Source organism: Heterocephalus glaber, unplaced genomic scaffold (assembly GCF_053883595.1).
Source record: "Heterocephalus glaber isolate CG9 unplaced genomic scaffold, H.glaber_assembly_v1.0 deba00000621, whole genome shotgun sequence".
Lineage (NCBI taxonomy): Eukaryota > Metazoa > Chordata > Mammalia > Rodentia > Bathyergidae > Heterocephalus > Heterocephalus glaber.
The window spans coordinates 18,206,000-18,221,070 of record NW_028258153.1 but is presented as its reverse complement, the minus strand read 5'-3'; the positions used below and the strand labels follow the sequence as shown (position 1 = coordinate 18,221,070).

Genomic DNA, 15,071 nt, shown 5'->3' with positions numbered 1-15,071 from the left:
AGTGAGTTGCTTCTTTCGGACAAGGCTAGCAGAGGTCAAGGTTGATAATGGATCCTCCTCTTTTGTTCTCTGTAATTTTACTATGTATAACACCTGATTTAAAAGTTGTGTTAACAAATATTAGGCATGTCAGAAAAGTACCTCGATTAGCAATATTCACCAAACTGTAATACTTATTATTAGCTTAGGAATTTGCACATTAAAGCATTTTAGTCATATGTAACTGGATTCAAACGATGTGCATATTTATTTGGATTCAGTTTTCTATGTTCAAAATATTTTTTCATGACTTATGGAGAAAAAACTAAATCTGTCATCTATCATAGAGAAACCTTAAAATTACTGGTTTTCTTGCAAAATCACTGGTGTTCTCAGCAGTGAAGCTGTAGTCCCTTCCTGTGGTCTGATGCCATGTTCTCAAAAAGAAACTATCAGTTGGCTCTTGTTGGCTGATCAAGCCATTGAGTGAGGACTCTCAGCTTTAATATCACTTCAAATTCATCCCATATTCCTCTTCTAACTCTTATTTTCTTCATTTTGTTACTAACTTGCAGCCCTGTGTCTTAAGAATACAAGGGTTTTCTAAGCTTTATTGTGGTGCATGGCTCATCACTTGAGAAACAGGAGTGCTTACACATTGAAATTTTGGCTGCAATTTCTCATGTAGTTTAATTCATTAAATTCTTCTTGTGACCCCAAAGAAACATAAGCCCCTACATCTACTGTTACTAGATTGTTCTGCCTGAAGCTCTGTTCCTGTGAAATATGCCCACACTCTTCAGCTCTTGCTTAGCATTCCACCTTTGTCTAACTCAACACAAAGCCTCTATTCAACCTATAATTACTTTCAGCCACTTCATATATCATTGCTGCACTCTTAAATCTCAGCCTCTCCATGGGTATAATCTTTAAACCCATCTTAAAAGCTTTATTTTATTGTTTACACTCACAGGAGTACATATTTTCTAGCTGAAACAACTTTTGATATAAAAGCTTCTTTAGGTAGAAGGAGTCAAACTTTTTCCTAAAACTTTAGAAAAGTAGTAATTGAAAAACCATTTTACTGATAAGTATTTTCCAAAAGAAAAGCAGTACATTATAGGTAACAAGTTTATGCTTGTATGAATGTATTGAGTTAAAATTTGATGTCTGTCTTCATTACCACCTAAAGTAATTATCTGACAAATTAAAAATATCTTTTGTGTATAAAAGAGAAAAGAAAGATTTTTTAATGGAAAGATGGAGTGGGTGTGGTACCATCACACAATGTCTTCCTGTTCTAGGCTCTGTAAAGTTGAGACTTTCCATGGTGACCAGCACTGGTTGTCCTTAAATGAATGAATGTGAGACCTAGTGAGAAAGGTTGGCAAGGGATCCTGGGGGAATGGGTCATGGGCTATTCAGGTGTGTTAATAAGGTAACAAGCACTGTCAAGTGGTAGGTAATTAGGTGACTGCATCCTGAAAATGGGAACTCATGGCCTCCGTTTCTAGCTGTCATTCACTTTTTTCATTCTTTGTTTGATTCCCGTATCCATGTAGAAAGACTGATATGTTTTAACCACTGAGAATTGAATTAGAACATTTGTGATACTTTTAAACTTAAACAAACACATTATTTGGCAGAGAGCATGACTGGTGGAGACCTGATGGTCTCGTTGTTTACAGTGAAAGGGGCCCATAGCGTGCTGACTCCCATCTCAGACTGTTGCATTGTGAAGTTACAAACTGGGGAAAAAAACAAGGTGCCTCCTCAAGGCTGTGCTCAAATAGTGGCTATAATCACAGAACCCTGAAGTAGCAACAGAGGAGACATACAGACTTTTGGCTCAGTGGCATCTCATTGTGTTTTCCCGTGTAGACTTGCTTGGCCTTTCATGTAGAACTCAGTGTGTGTCCCTTCCTGCAATGTGGCTGTTAAGGTGGGTGACCATACGTCCCAGTTTTCCCAGGACAGTCCTTGCTGGTTTATGTGTATCCATTGTCCTGGCATAGTTATTAATAGGCCTCTTTCCATTCCCAGAAATGCTCTGGGAAGCATGATTCATTGTTTGGCCACCAGGCTGTCATGCCTTGGTGCTTGCTGCTGTTCTCTGAAACTTGTACCTACCCTTTCTCAGGAAGGGCTGCCTCATTGACCCCCGCGGCCCTGAGGAAGAGCTAATTCTGTCTCCTTTTTAGACACAGGCTGAGGGCTCAACAAATAATTGTAGAAAACGTAGATTTTAGGACTAGAAAAGACTTCTAGAGAAGCTTGTTTTTTTTTTTTTAACATGGAAATGAATGATTTTTAATTCATGTAGAACAAATAGTTTCCTTTGTGGTTCAGTGCATTTCATAATACATCTTTCCTAGGAGTTTTTTTTTTAACTGATCGATGCAATCCATGGTATCTCCTTCCCAGCAATTATTTTGTTTGATTAGTCCACCTTCAAACTTTCCTAACCATGATTGTCTCAAAGAAAGCATATGGCTCTTTTCTTCTCTTAAAGTTAGGGATTCAAGTTATTTTCCAAAAAAATTAGAATTTATTTACCCTTCTTGGTTAATAAGTTTTTTTTGGCACTAGAGAATGTTTGTAAGTACCTTTTCCAGTTACTGAGATTCTTGACTTGTCCTTAATGAGCCTTTTTGTAATGGTAGATATAAAATTTTGGGAGTTTTGACCACTTGGGTGTTGATTTATCTGTTTTGTTTGGATACATGAAAAATTCAAGGATTCTCTCATTGTGTGAAGATATAGTAGCAGTCCGGATGTAGTAACAGCTCCTCCTGTCTTTGCTGATGATTATGAAACTCTATGAACATAAATTTCTAAATGGTTTCTTTGTGATAAATCCTGGAATTAGGATAGTTTAGACAATGTTTTGGTACTAGCCATGAAATCTGAGACTTAACCCTAAAATTTTAGCTTTCCCTCACGTTATGATTGAATGCATATTGAGTGGCTCCTCTAGGTAGCTCTTCTTCAAATAATGTCGGAGGAATAAACTGCATCCATCTTGTAGCTATGCCATCTGCAACAGGTGGTGCCCAGGTTTGCCATGGAAAAGGAGCTTGGATGGTCATGCAGGGATTTTAATGGTCACACTAGAGGGACAGACATCACTTTCCCATTTCTCAGAGCCACAATCCAGTCCCCTGCTCTAACCCAACTGCAAGGAAGCTGCTAAATGTGATCTTAATTCTGCCAGAAAGGGAAAAATGGAATGGCATTTGGTGGATGCACAGCATTATTTCTGCCACAGTTCCCTTTATTTACTTGATTTTTGGCTTGTTTGCAATTTTTTAGTAGTCTTTGTGTTCTCTTGCTCTTAGAGTTCAGCATCTTCAAGTAATTACCCTCATCCTCCACATTTTAATTAAAATTGCATCTATCCTGATCTAGAGTTCATGTTTTTTTCATGACTTTGTGGTGCAGATTCACATGAAGGTGCAGAGTGAGTGGATTTCAGTTCCCTCACTTAAGTTCTTTCATCCTCTTCCATCTGGTTGAACTTCCCTCCTACATTTATCCCTGCACTTCTGAAGGTCTTTCCCTAGAGAACCTGCATGAGAAACCTGTTATCTTCTGAAAGTCTCTTTGATGGGTTCCTCTAAACCAAGCATTTGACTGGCCGATAAACAAAGTAAAATGTCAGTTTATGTTTACATGCACATTACTAAGTCGACCAGTATTGGCTTGTCAGAATATTGTTTCCAACAGGAAATTCTACTAGGGAAACTAAAGAGTGCAAAGATGACTTGCAGAACATCTGCCCCAACAATTGCCAGACAGCTCATCTGCAGACATACCGACAGGGAGTACCTGTTCTTTTCTGCCTGGCTGAGGACAAACGTGACCGCACAGTTAATCATTTTCAGTGTTCCTTTTCAGTGCTACTTGTCCATCATCAAAACTCCTATTACTTCAACACTTTTATAATTAATTAGATTACATTTCAGTAGGCATTCATTCACTTTCTTGGAGATTACAATATTTAAGGGGGGGATGGCCAGCCTTATGTACATGTGCTGATTTTGCTCAGTTTCCATTTGAGAGAGTTGCATTCTTCACTCTGTTTTCCCAGCATGTGGTACAGGCGTAGGATGTAGCAGGTGCTGGAAGATGTCTGCTCAACTGGTGGACATGGGCCATAGGCCTGCTGTGCACCAGGCAGTGAAGTGTGCCAGGCACTTGGGGTGCCGCTATGGCTGTGGTCAGACAAAAAGAAAGAATGTAGGAGATGTGGGTGTCTGCTCCTTATAGGAAGTGGAATGGTGGGGTGGCTGTGCTCCTGTTGGTGTCTGAAAAGTAGCTATTTTTTTTCTTCGAGAGTCTCAAATGCAGGAGTTATTCGAAATAGGTTTGGCCATGAGTGAAGAGTCTCTATAAAAAAAGGAAATAGAATAATTAAAGTGACCTTTATCAGATTTGATAATGAATGGTTAGGATGCCTTTATCTTTCCTTCAATGACAAGCAAAAACAGTGGTCTAAATAACTTTGTTTCCAACAATTAGACATGCTCCAGTGATTGTGGTTGAAAAATTTGAAAATAATGAATTACCCACAGAGAGATGCAGTTAGGATACAGCTGGAGAAACCTCTCTGCTTGCAGTGCTGCAGAAGATTTCTTTAGAGAAGTGTTCCCACCCCCAGCCCTATTTGTGTGCACTCACAGAGCTGCTGGCTGGTATAGTGGATTAGCAGTAAGAGAAATTTCTGCCCCTGACAGGTATTTCCATTATAGAGAGTTAAGTATTGCCATTACTTTCACCATTACTTAGATTTTTAAAAAAGAGATGTAGACCTCTATAATTTAGTTACAGATGTAGAATCAGTAGTTGATAAGCATTTGATTCACAATTTCAAGAGGAAAGCACGTCTAAGTATAAGCTTATCCTTTATCTCTGTGTTGCTGGTTGCACACACGAGGCCTCCAGTTAACTGCACACTGGTTCCAGTTCATCCCTTTCCAGGTCTTTTCACTGGGTCATTTTAGAAGGTACTCAGTATGGCTCTTGAAAAATGATGCAAAATCATAGAATCTTCCTATTCTTCACTTAAAGAGGAAGTGTCCAGGTTTCCTAGCAAAAGAACCTACTATTAGGCAGAATTATAGAAAGTCAGAATGTCAGAGTGGAAATAGACTTGAAAAGTCTTCTGCTCCAGCCCTTCATTATGTAGAAGAGGAAACAAAGATGTAAAATAAGGGTATGTGACTAGGTGAGATTGTCTATCAGTTACCATTAGGATTGAATAAATTAATGCTTTTGTAGCTCTTCAGACAATGCCCAGGCATAGTAAGTAGTCAATAAATGCAAATTATCATTTGTTATCATCATTCCCAGTGGCAGAGCCCAAACAGGAATCCAGAGGCCCTAATCTAGGGCCGTTCAGGAGACACAAATTTTTATTCTCCACATTACATAGGGAAATGTGCATTTTAAGGGCTTGAGTTAAAGGAATGAAAGTGACAGCCACAGTGCCCGATAGTGAGCCCTTGGTGCTGTATTATGGGTCAAGGGCTCAATGTTTATGGCTTCATTTAACATTCACAGTGTCCTGCAAGGGTCACACTTTTTTTTTTTGGTACCGAGGATCGGACTCGGGACCTTGCACTTTGAGTCAGGTGGCGGAACCGCTGAGCTAAATCCCCGGCCCCACACTTTTGAACATCTTCATTTGCCATCGTGTCAGGGAACTTGCCCATGGTCACACCACAAATAAGGATCTGGGCTGAGGTTTTATGTCTTGCTCTGTCTGTCTCAAAATCTGTGTTCCTAACCATTATTTTATGTTAGGAGTCAGACAACTATAGCGCACAGTACCAAATCCAGCCATACCTATTTTTGTACAGATTGCAAGCTAAGAATGTTCTTTACATTTTTAAATGGTTGGAAAAAAATCTGAAACAGAATGATATTTCATAACACACTAAAATTGTGTGGAATTAAAATTTCAGTATCTATAAATAAAGCTTTATTGGAATCCAGACACACTCATTTGTTTACATATTGCCTGTGGCTTCTTAGGTGATAAGATCTGAGTAGCTGCAGATGCTTAATATCCAGCCTACCCTGAAAATAGTTGTGATGCTTGTTCTTCCTCAGTGATTACATTTTATGAAATTTCAACTATTTAGAGTATAATTGTAGGATTTTTTTTGATAGGGCCTATCTTTCCCCTACTTGTAGCTTAGTTTGTTCCATTTTAATTGGCATACAAGGGTTGATCAAAATATGTGGTGAATATTTAAAGAAAAAAGGATTGCAGTAAAAGACACATTGCCATTAATCTTTCTCAGAATACTCTCCCTTGCTTTGAACAGACTTATCCAGTTGTTCTTTTCACTTTCTGAACCAGTTCTGGAAGTCCTCTTTCATGAGTATCTTTATAAGACATGATAAAAAAACAGAGAATGCTGATGCCAAGTGCCATCGAATGGAAAGGCAGGCTCTTAAAAACAGTACCTTGTGTCCTCATCTACCTTATTCATTGGATATGGCACCGTATGACTTCTAGCTCTTTCCCAAAGTCAAAATAACCATAAAAGGTAAAAGTCTTGAATGGATTCAGAACATCAGGCAGCCACAAGAGCATAACTAAAGACTCTCATGAAAGAGGACTTCCAGAGCTGCTTCAGAAGGCGGCAAGAGTTATGACATAAATGTGTCTGAAGCGAGGGGCAGCATTTTGCAGGGGATTAGTGACAACGTGTCTTGTACTATAATAAATTTTTAAACTTTAAATAATCACTATTTTTTATAACATCTCATAGCAATTAGATGCTGAGTATAAGGAGTTACCCTTAAGTTGTCTATGTCTTCTATTTTTCTTTTAACAGACTGAGAAATGATTTCTTTCTGGACAGTGTTTGAGACTCTTGATGGTAACCTGTTTTGTACTAACTGTGGACTGAAACTATTTGTGGTCTGCATGTCCCTCATGTCCATTTGTCACATCCATCTCTACTGTGTTAGATCCAAAATCACTCTCTTTTTTTTCTCTTGGTAGTGGTTTGCTGTCTTCTGATTATGTGGAGATTCACTACGAAAATGGGAAACCACAGTACTCTAAGGTATGTTTAAAAGTGTCTGGAAACCCCGTAGTGTAAGTATGCTCGTGACAGAACTGACAGTGCACCCTGCATTGTTCTCATGTCTATCTCATTAGAGTCACTTGATCACCTAAACAAGGGTGCTATTTTGATTGAGGAATTTTTAAAAATTTGCAAATGTTTCAGATAACCCCAGAGATTCTATCTATTCAGGACAATAAATATCATTTGGGTTATGTGTATAGTACTTTATGTAATGGTATAAAGAGCTGCATGGCTCCATATCAGCACCTTAAAGTACAGGTTGGGTATCCCTTTCCTGAAATGCTTGGGACCAGAAGGGGCCCAGATTTTGGGGGTATTTTGGAATATTTGTATAAACATAATGAGATGTTATGAGGATGGGGCCTGAGTCAAACCTCAAAACTCATTTATGTTTCACGCGACCTTATGCATATAGCTGTTCATACAATATTTAAAATAATTTTTTGCATTAAATTTTCCACTTATGGTATGATCTCAGCTCTCAAAAAGTTTTGGAACATTTTAGACTTCTAATTTTCAGATTAGGGACGCTCAGCTGGGCCCTCACAGTTCTTGTGTCTGAATCTTAAGACTACATGGACTACTAGAATGACCATTTAGTGCAAGTGACTTTAGTGTCCAAGAAGGACAGGGTGTGGTGAGATTTAGGAAGTATTCTCATTCCTAATCTTCTCAACAATGCAATGAGGTACATACTATTATTGCTGTTTTACAAAGGAGGTGATTGAGGCAAAGAGAGGGTAAATCAAATGTTTTAGCATAAAGGTCATCACTTGATTTCCTTCTGTTGGAAATTAGCTTTCTTCTCTTCATGGGGGATCAGTAAGTAGCAAGTAGGTTTAAATTAAAGCAATAGAGAGATTATTTGTATGTAGGAAAGACAATGATCTCTACCAGTCAGGGTGAAAATCTGTAGAATGACTAGAGAAAGAAATTGACTTTTAGGTAGTGCCCAGCCAGCCATTGAGTTTAAGCAGTGTCCATGGATACTATAAGCTTAGGAGGAAAGAGGGAACAAAACAAAGTGGGGAAACATCATTGGATGTGTTTTCTTGGAGATTGCCAATGAGAGAGTCAGGCAAAAAGTGGCACCTTTTACGTGTGGACCTGCTGAGTTCTGCAGCAGGGAGAACCAGGAGCTTTCATCTGTAGCCTTTCAGCAATATTTATAGGTGACCTAATTGTAAATATTGCTGAAGGGGACCATGACATTTCTCAGTATTTATTATTGTCCAATTAATGGTGGGCACACTTGTAATTTGTTTTTTTTGGTTTTTTTTAAATTAAATTCTTTTATTGGTACATTGTAGGTATACAACACAATTACATTTCTCATTGGGAATTGTACCTTTACATAATGCATCTTGGTTTTTATTTTTTCCCCATTCCTAGCCCTCCCTTCACCCCTTCCACTCTTCCCTATTTACAAAGACTTTATTTCCATTTTTTCCATTTCTCATCATTTTTCCTTTCCCTTCTTTCCTTTCCCCTGCCCCTCCCACTACCCCTACCCCTTTGGACCTTTTCTTCCTATTTTGCATGATCGATTATTCATTCTAATCATTGGTAGATTTTAGGTATACAATATAATGACATTCATCATTGGAAATTTGCACCTTTACATAGTCTCTCTTGGTTCTTATTTTTCACCCTTGCCCAGCCCTCCCTTCAACCCCTCCAGTCCTCCCTATTTACAAAGACTTTGTTCCTATTTTTCCATTTTCTCATATTAATCCCATTCCCTTCTATCCTTTCCCCTATCCCTCCCACTTCCTTCCCCTTTGCCCCTTTTCTTCCTATTTCACATTACCTATTATACATTTAGTCCTTATTTACACTTCAGTTTCTCACACCAGAGAAACTATTTGGTATTTATACATGTGTGTCCTATTTATTTCACTTAAGAGTATCGCCTCAGTGTGCATCCACTTAGCTATAAATGTCTCTAATTTCTCATTTTTTATAGCTGAGTAGTACTCCATTTTATAAAAAAACCACATTTTCTTGATCCATTCTTCAGTTGATGGGCATTTGGGCTGTTTCCAAGTTTTAGCTATTACAAACTGTGCTGCTATGAACATGGGTGCACATATATCACTGTGGTATGATTCTTTTAATTCTTTGGGGAAGATCCCCAGCAGTGGAATAGCGGGGTCAAATGGGACTTCTAGTCCTAGTTCTTTGAGGTATCTCCATACTGATTTCCACAGTGGTTGCACCAGTCTACACTCCCACCAGCAGTGGAGCAGGGTTCCTCTCTCCCCGCGGCCCTGCCAGCGTTTGTTTTTGGTGGATTTCATGATAGCAGCCATTCCTTCTGGAGTGAAGTGGAATCTCAGCGTTGTTTTCATTTGCATCTCTCGAATGACCAGTGATGTTGAACATTTTTTCGTGTATTTATTTGCTATTTCTACTTCCTTGTCTGAGAAATGTCTGTTCATTTCAGATGCCCATTTGTGGATTGGGTCTTTAAATTTGGGAGGTTTGATCTTTTTAAATTCTTTGTAGATTTGAGATAGTAGACCTTTGTCTGAGGAAGAGCAGGTGAAGATTTTTTTCCCACATTGTGGGTTGTCTCTTCACACTGCTGGTGGTTTCTCTTGCTGTGCAGAAGCCTTTTAATAAGAAGAGATCCCACTTGTTGATTGTTTGTGCTAGTTCACGGACAACTGAGGTTTTGTTCATAAAATCTTTTCCTACACCAATGTCTTCAAGGGTTCTACCTAACCTCTGTTCCACCTGGTTCAGAGTTTCTATTTTAATATTTAGATCTGTAATCCACTTTGATTTTAGTTTAGTGCATGGTGAGAGATATAGGTCTAGTTTTAATCTTTGGCAAGTTGAAGCCCAATTTTTCCAGCACCATTTATTAAAGAGGCTATCTTTCCTCCAGTGAGGGTGTTTGGCTCCTTGATCGACGATGAGATGGCTGAGTGTGTCTGGCATTGTTTCTGCATCTTCTAATCTGTTCCACTGGTCCTCAGGTCTGTTCCTTTGCCAGTACCATGCTGTTTTTATCACAGTAGCTTTGTAGTAGAGTTGCAGGTTGGGGATTGTGATACCCCCTGCCATGTCTCTGTTACCTAGAATTGCTTTTGCTCTTCTGGGTCTCTTCTTGATCCAAATGAATTTTTGGATTGTTTTCTCAAGGTCTATGAAGTATGCTGCTGGGATCTCAATTGGAATTGCATTAAATCTATATAGCAGTTTTGGAAGTATGGCCATTTTCACTATATTAATCCTTCCTACCCAGGAGCAGGGGATGTCTGTCCATTTTCTGATAGCATCTTCAATCTCTCTTTTCAGAGTGCCATAGTTTTCAGAGAAGAGGTCTTCGATTTCTTTTGTTAGGTTGATTCCTAGGATTTCAGTTTTTTGGATGCTATTGTGAAAGGAATTATTTGCCCTATTTCTCTCTCAGTGAGTCTGTCATTGGTGTAGAGGAAAGCTATTGATTTTTGTGTGTTGACCTTGTAACCAGCTACTTGACTGAATTTGGTTATTAAGTCTAGAAGACTTGGTGAAGTTCTTGGGGTCTTCTATATAGAGTATCATGTCATCTGCAAATAATGACAATTTGACTTCTTCATTTCCTATCTTTATTCGTTTTATTTCTTTCTCTTGTCTAATTGCCGTGGCTAATGTTTCCAGAAGTATATTGAACAAGAGTGGTGATAGTGGACATCCTTGTCTTGTTCCTGATTTTAGGGCACACTTGTAATTTGAAGTGTGTTTCAGCCTTCAAGTAGTATGCCATGCTTTCAGAACGTTGGTGTTTTATTTTATTTTTTATCAATTCTTGCTGTGGGATGCATCCTGAGGGTTGTTGAATATCCCTGAAAGTGAATGCTGTGGAAAGTGAGTAGCAGCACTAAATCAAGTGTGGAGACGGTGCTTCCTGGCATTTCTACAAACCATAGCTTCTGTCAGCTGTGCCAGTGCCCTGCACACTGCAGATGCTGAATCATGAGGCTGGGTAGATGAGACTGCGCGAGAACTTTATAGACTCAGCAAATGAGCCACCTTGCAGGCTGCAGTAACCTGATCCCACCTTCTCACCATGTCCAGAAGCAGAATAGCTAATTGGCCTCCAGAGGTCTTTTGAGGTCCCAAAAGGAGGCCTTATCATTAATAAGACAATCTAGGCCTCCTACTGATTGTAATGAAAATTTATAACAAAAGGTAATGTCAGCTCTGGCAAGAGAAGATGTGTTCACTGCAATTTGTTTTTGTGTTCATTCCCTTCCTTTCATTTATGACCCATTTTCTCTACACAAGGCATTTACCCAAACTTGCTTGATTAATAGATAATGAGTTAATGGTGACAGCCTGTTTTTCATGTGTCTGTGTTTATATATCCATTCCCAATCTCCATGGTGATATAGTATACACAATTCTGTAGCCCGATTTTAAACTTCTAATGATAATATTTTAGTATGCTTGTATAATTTTTTAGACCTTTATTTTAAAAACTGTGATATTCTTTCTAATTTCTTCTTCTCCTTCTCCTTCTCCTCCTCCTCCTCCTTCTCCTCCTCCTCCTCCTTCCTCCTCCTCCTTCCTCCTCCTCCTTCCTCCTCCTCTTTCCTCCTCCTCCTTCCTCCTCCTCCTCTTTCCTCCTCCTCCTCCTCCTCCTTTGTTTTTTTTTTTTTGCACTATGGAGAAACCAAGTATTGAACCCAGGACCTCACAGATAATAGGCAAACACTCTACTCCAAGTCACGCCCCCAGCCTTTCTGATTCATTTGTTGTAATTTTAAAATCTCATAGTCATTTAGATTGTGTTCTGTTTTGCACTATACAAATAGTCCTAAGGAAAAGCCTTTCAGATACATTCTAAATACATCCTTAATAATTGCTTATGGGTTAATTTTGAGAATGGAACCTTTTTGGGTCAAAGAATTTGTACATTTTTAAACGACTTTTGGCACATATCGGCAATTTTTCTTTTCAAAAACTTGCATAAATTCACACTCCCACTAACATTAAATGCACAATTTTAAAAGCATTTTAAAAATGAATTAGAAAGATTGCCTTTCATATTGTTTAAGAGAACCTTGGTATAGAGTACTAGGAAGGGAAATTGATATGTAAGAATGACTAGGTTAAACTTGTTTTTACACACTACGTAACTTTTTTTTCCCCCAAATCTTCAACTGTATAGAAAACGTATATATGCACAAAATACATGCACCTGCCAGAGCCACACACAGTGTATTTTTCACATGACTGGAGAAGAATGGAGTCACAAGCAGCCAATTTGGCTTTGAAGTTAAATCTAAATGTGGACACTTAAAATATTCTGGGGATTGGTTGCGAACAAAATGATGCATCTATACTTTGAAGAGAATTGTGTAGATTTTTCTGCTTTGCTACCAGCAGCACCTTGTCACACTAGCTAGGAAGGGTTTAAAGTCTTGGCTTGGCTTTTACCTTTTGTTTGGTACCGGGCATTGAACTTGGATCTTGTGCTTTTGAGGCAGGCTGCAGCACTACTGAGCTAAATCCCCCACCCTGGCTTTTATTTTTATTGGATGAAAGTGGGCTAAAAAGACTCCTTTCCATGTATAGTAAACAGAGGAACTAGAGAGGTTGAAAAATGTGGTTTATATTTGCATTTCCATCATAATTAGTGATGTTGAACACCTTTTTATGTACCTATTGGCCATTTTATGTCTTCTGTTATGAAATACCTATTGCCCATTTTTAATTGAGTTATTTGTTTATTTGCTTTTGAGTTGAATTCCTTATGTATTTTGAATATTAATCCCTTATCAGATACATGGTTTGTAAATATTTTCTCCCATTCCAAAGGTCGGGCCGTTTCTTCACTCTTTTGTTGTTTCCTTTGCTGTACAGAGCTTTTTTTTTTTTTTTTTTTTTGGTACTGGGGATCAAACTTGGGACCTTGTGCTTGCAAGGCAGGCTCTGGAACCACTGAGCTAAATCCCTGGCCCTGTACAGAGCTTTTTAGTTTGATATAGTCACACTTCTGTTAAATCTCTTTTAGGTGAGCCAGTAGTACATATTTTTAAGTGTTTACTAATACTTTAGCTTCTTTTCAGTGTATAAGAGAAACTACCACCTGTCCAGCAGTGTGTGACTGAATAGATGGCTGAAATCTCCCAATTTCCCACTAACCTTCGTATTCGCCATTATTATTAGATGGGAAAAATGTCCTCTCCTGGCCTGTTTTCCTACCCTGGCTTTATTTAGTTCCCTTGATCACTTTGCCCATGAAAGGAAGAATGAATTAACTAGTGGAAAAGGAGTTGAGCATGTTTCTGCATCATTTCTTCCCCTTTTTTGGGGGTAAGATCCACCTACTTATAGGAAGTGAATATTCTCTCTTCTATTCTTTGCTTTCATTTATATGCAGGCCCTGTGAGTTGAGAGGTGAGGGATGTTTTTTATTGGCTATGCCTGGGTAGGTCAATCTGCCCGACTTAGGACTGTAGCATTAGCAGGCCTGCTAGATTCTCAACTCAGCCCCTCCTCTAGTATAGCTTTATTAATAAGAAGGTGATATTTCCATCTCTGATTCATTCTTGTATTACTCATTTGGTTTTAAACTTGCATGGGTTCCACTTCACATGCACTAGAATGGCTATAATTAAGAAGATGGACATTGATAAGTGCTATTGAGATTGTGGAGAATTTAGAACTTTTACACAAAACAGTTTGGCAGTTCCTCAAAAAGTTTAGCATAGTGTTACATATGACTCAGCAATTTCACTCCTAGCTATATATCCAAGTCAACGACAAACATATCTACACAGAATCTTGTACATAAAATGTAGCAGCATTTTTCGTAATACCAAAAAGTGCAGACATCCCAAATGTTCATTAATGGATTAATGAAGAAAGAAAATGTGGCATACCTACACAGTAGAATACTATTCAGTCCTGGAAAGGGGTGCAATAGGGTGCATGCTACGACATCAATGACTCCTGTAAACATCATATTAAGGGAAAGAAGCCAGACACAAAGGACCACATAGTGTATGGTTTTTTTATTTGAAATCTGCAGAATAGGCAAAACTGTAGAGACTGAAAGTAGATTTGTGGTTGCCAGGGACTGGTAGGTTGGAAGGAAAGAGGAATGGGGGAATGAGGCTAATGGGTACGGGATTTCTTTGAGGGGTGATGAAAATATTCTGGAATTAGTGGTAATGGTTGCATAACTCTATATACTAAAATATCACTGAATTGTGTGCTCTAAAAGAATAACTTTTATAGTTTGTCAATTATATCTCAAAAGAAAATAGAGCACTTTTCAGGTTGGAGATAGAGTTATTAACCCACCTTCTTCAACAAAGAAGAGTCCCTTAGCCTGGAGTTGTCACTTAGGCTCATGAGTGAGCCATTCCTATTCACTCATTAAACATGTCCTCCAGTTCCACCCATGTTGTTACAAATAGGGGAGTCTCCTTTGTTTAGGTTGAATGATATTCCATTACATTTGTCTTCAGTGAAATAAGCTAGACATAGAAAGAAAAGTACTGTATTACTTCACTTATATGTAGAATCTAAAAGAAAAAAAAGCTATACACAGAAACAGTAAAACCAGGATTACCAGGTCTGTTAGTCAGCTTTCCCATTGCTGACGCACAAATACCTAACACCCACAATTTAAAGGAGAAGAGGCTTACTTTGTGTCATATTTTAAGGGAATACAGCTCATGGTCAGCTGGCCCCAAGGCAGCAATATCATGGCAGAGGGCATGGTAGAGCTAAGATACTTAGTTCATAGTAGCCTGGAAGCAGGGCAGAGGAACAGTGCCAGAGAGGAAGGGCCCAGGGACCAGACCTGGACCCCAGTGCTGCTCACTCCTTCATGACCCACCCAGACACACCCAGAAGTATGTGCCAGCAGTCCTCTGGGCAGGTTGCAAAGCCAGTAGTTGATATTCCACCCTGACCGCCACCCAAGGGCAGGGCATGGGGAGCTGACGGTCCTTACAGAGTTGCAGTTATGTAGTGTAT

General features: G+C 38.9%; 1 protein-coding gene across 7 annotated transcripts in view; it reads left to right on the top strand.

Annotated features, from left to right (window-relative positions):
• Adam23 (ADAM metallopeptidase domain 23) overlaps positions 1-15,071 on the top strand; it is a 227,888-nt gene that overhangs the window by 132,341 nt on the left and 80,476 nt on the right. For all 7 annotated transcript variants that reach the window (XM_087206240.1, XM_087206243.1, XM_087206242.1 and 4 more), the window contains exon 4: positions 6,998-7,061. In XM_087206240.1, coding sequence (XP_087062366.1) covers positions 6,998-7,061 — 64 coding nt within the window. The remainder of the gene's footprint in view (positions 1-6,997; positions 7,062-15,071) is intronic.